Below are 1,127 nucleotides of genomic sequence, written 5' to 3'. Positions count from 1 at the left end.
ATCTCTTATTTCTACAGGACCAAACCTTTTGGTTGCATGAAAATAACTTAGACCACATTAATGAAAAATGTATGAATAATTTTAGGTTTAACTGTTATACAACAAACTCCTTCTTACATAACAGGCGACAGAGTATCTCAGGTTTTGCTAAACCCATCATCTGTGTGATACAGCTATATATATTATCCTCACACCTTAGAACAAACAGAAAGTATTGCAACAATAATTCTTTAGATATAAACAAAGTAATCCATAAATCATTTCTGGTTTACCAGGAATGCACCAGCAGGAAGGTAACAAAAGGATAAGAACTCTATTTCTACATCTCTCTGAGACAAATCATAAGCCATTAAAATATAATACATAAAAAATAAAAACAAAAAGCAAGATAAACCAGATTATCTGCCGAGAATGCAACTTCTACTAAGGCAGACAAGTGGACAGTGAATGAAACTCCAGTCACACACTTAGGGCCTGATCCTCTGAAGTTGTACGTGTCTTAAAACAGCTGCAAACGTGTTTGTATGTGCAGATTAGAACTTTAAAGAAGGTACAAAGGGAGTTGCATTTGCAATTCAGCAGATAGCATGTGCAAACAATTTCGGGGGTGATAATTCGCATTGCTTGCTCCTCACATTAGGAATACTTTTCATCAGTGATAAATGTGGGATTTAGGCATCTTTGTTTAGACTTGTTGGGTAAAAACTTGATGCGTGTAAGAGAATGTTGTTGGATACAACCGGATCTGCAGTGGAATGACACATACAGTATATGCCAAGCATATGCTGAAGGTAGTGACAATGACAGTCTGTCCAACCTGCAAAACAGTTATATGGCAATAGACTGGATAATTTCTTCAAAAAAGAACAATCTGGTGTATCTATCTAATTTATATGTTCATTAAGTTTTAATGTGGTCTCCTGTCATGGAAAAGAGTGTGTGTATTGTTTTTGTCCTACCTCCAGATATCTCATTAGCGCCGTCAGGAGGTCTAACTGAATCTGTAAGCCTTTGGGGTTCAATTTCATCTCTTCCATCACTTTCACCTCTGGCAGCTTTTTTAGCTGGAATGGTAAAAAACAAAAAACAAACAGAAATAGAAATGTTTTATTCCATTAATACAATCT

General features: G+C 35.8%; 1 protein-coding gene across 3 annotated transcripts in view; it reads right to left on the bottom strand.

The window, feature by feature from the left end:
- The window catches only part of col14a1 (collagen, type XIV, alpha 1), a 176,961-nt gene that overhangs the window by 143,332 nt on the left and 32,502 nt on the right, over positions 1 to 1,127 (bottom strand). For all 3 annotated transcript variants that reach the window (XM_015380812.1, XM_015380811.1, XM_015380813.1), the window contains one exon: positions 960 to 1,064. In XM_015380812.1, the coding sequence (XP_015236298.1) occupies positions 960 to 1,064 (105 nt within the window). The remainder of the gene's footprint in view (positions 1 to 959; positions 1,065 to 1,127) is intronic.

Source organism: Cyprinodon variegatus, unplaced genomic scaffold, assembly GCF_000732505.1.
Source record: "Cyprinodon variegatus isolate N-32 unplaced genomic scaffold, C_variegatus-1.0 Scaffold221, whole genome shotgun sequence".
Classification (NCBI taxonomy): domain Eukaryota; kingdom Metazoa; phylum Chordata; class Actinopteri; order Cyprinodontiformes; family Cyprinodontidae; genus Cyprinodon; species Cyprinodon variegatus.
The sequence above is the reverse complement of the archived record's forward strand: the minus strand, read 5'-3'. Positions and strand labels throughout refer to the sequence as shown.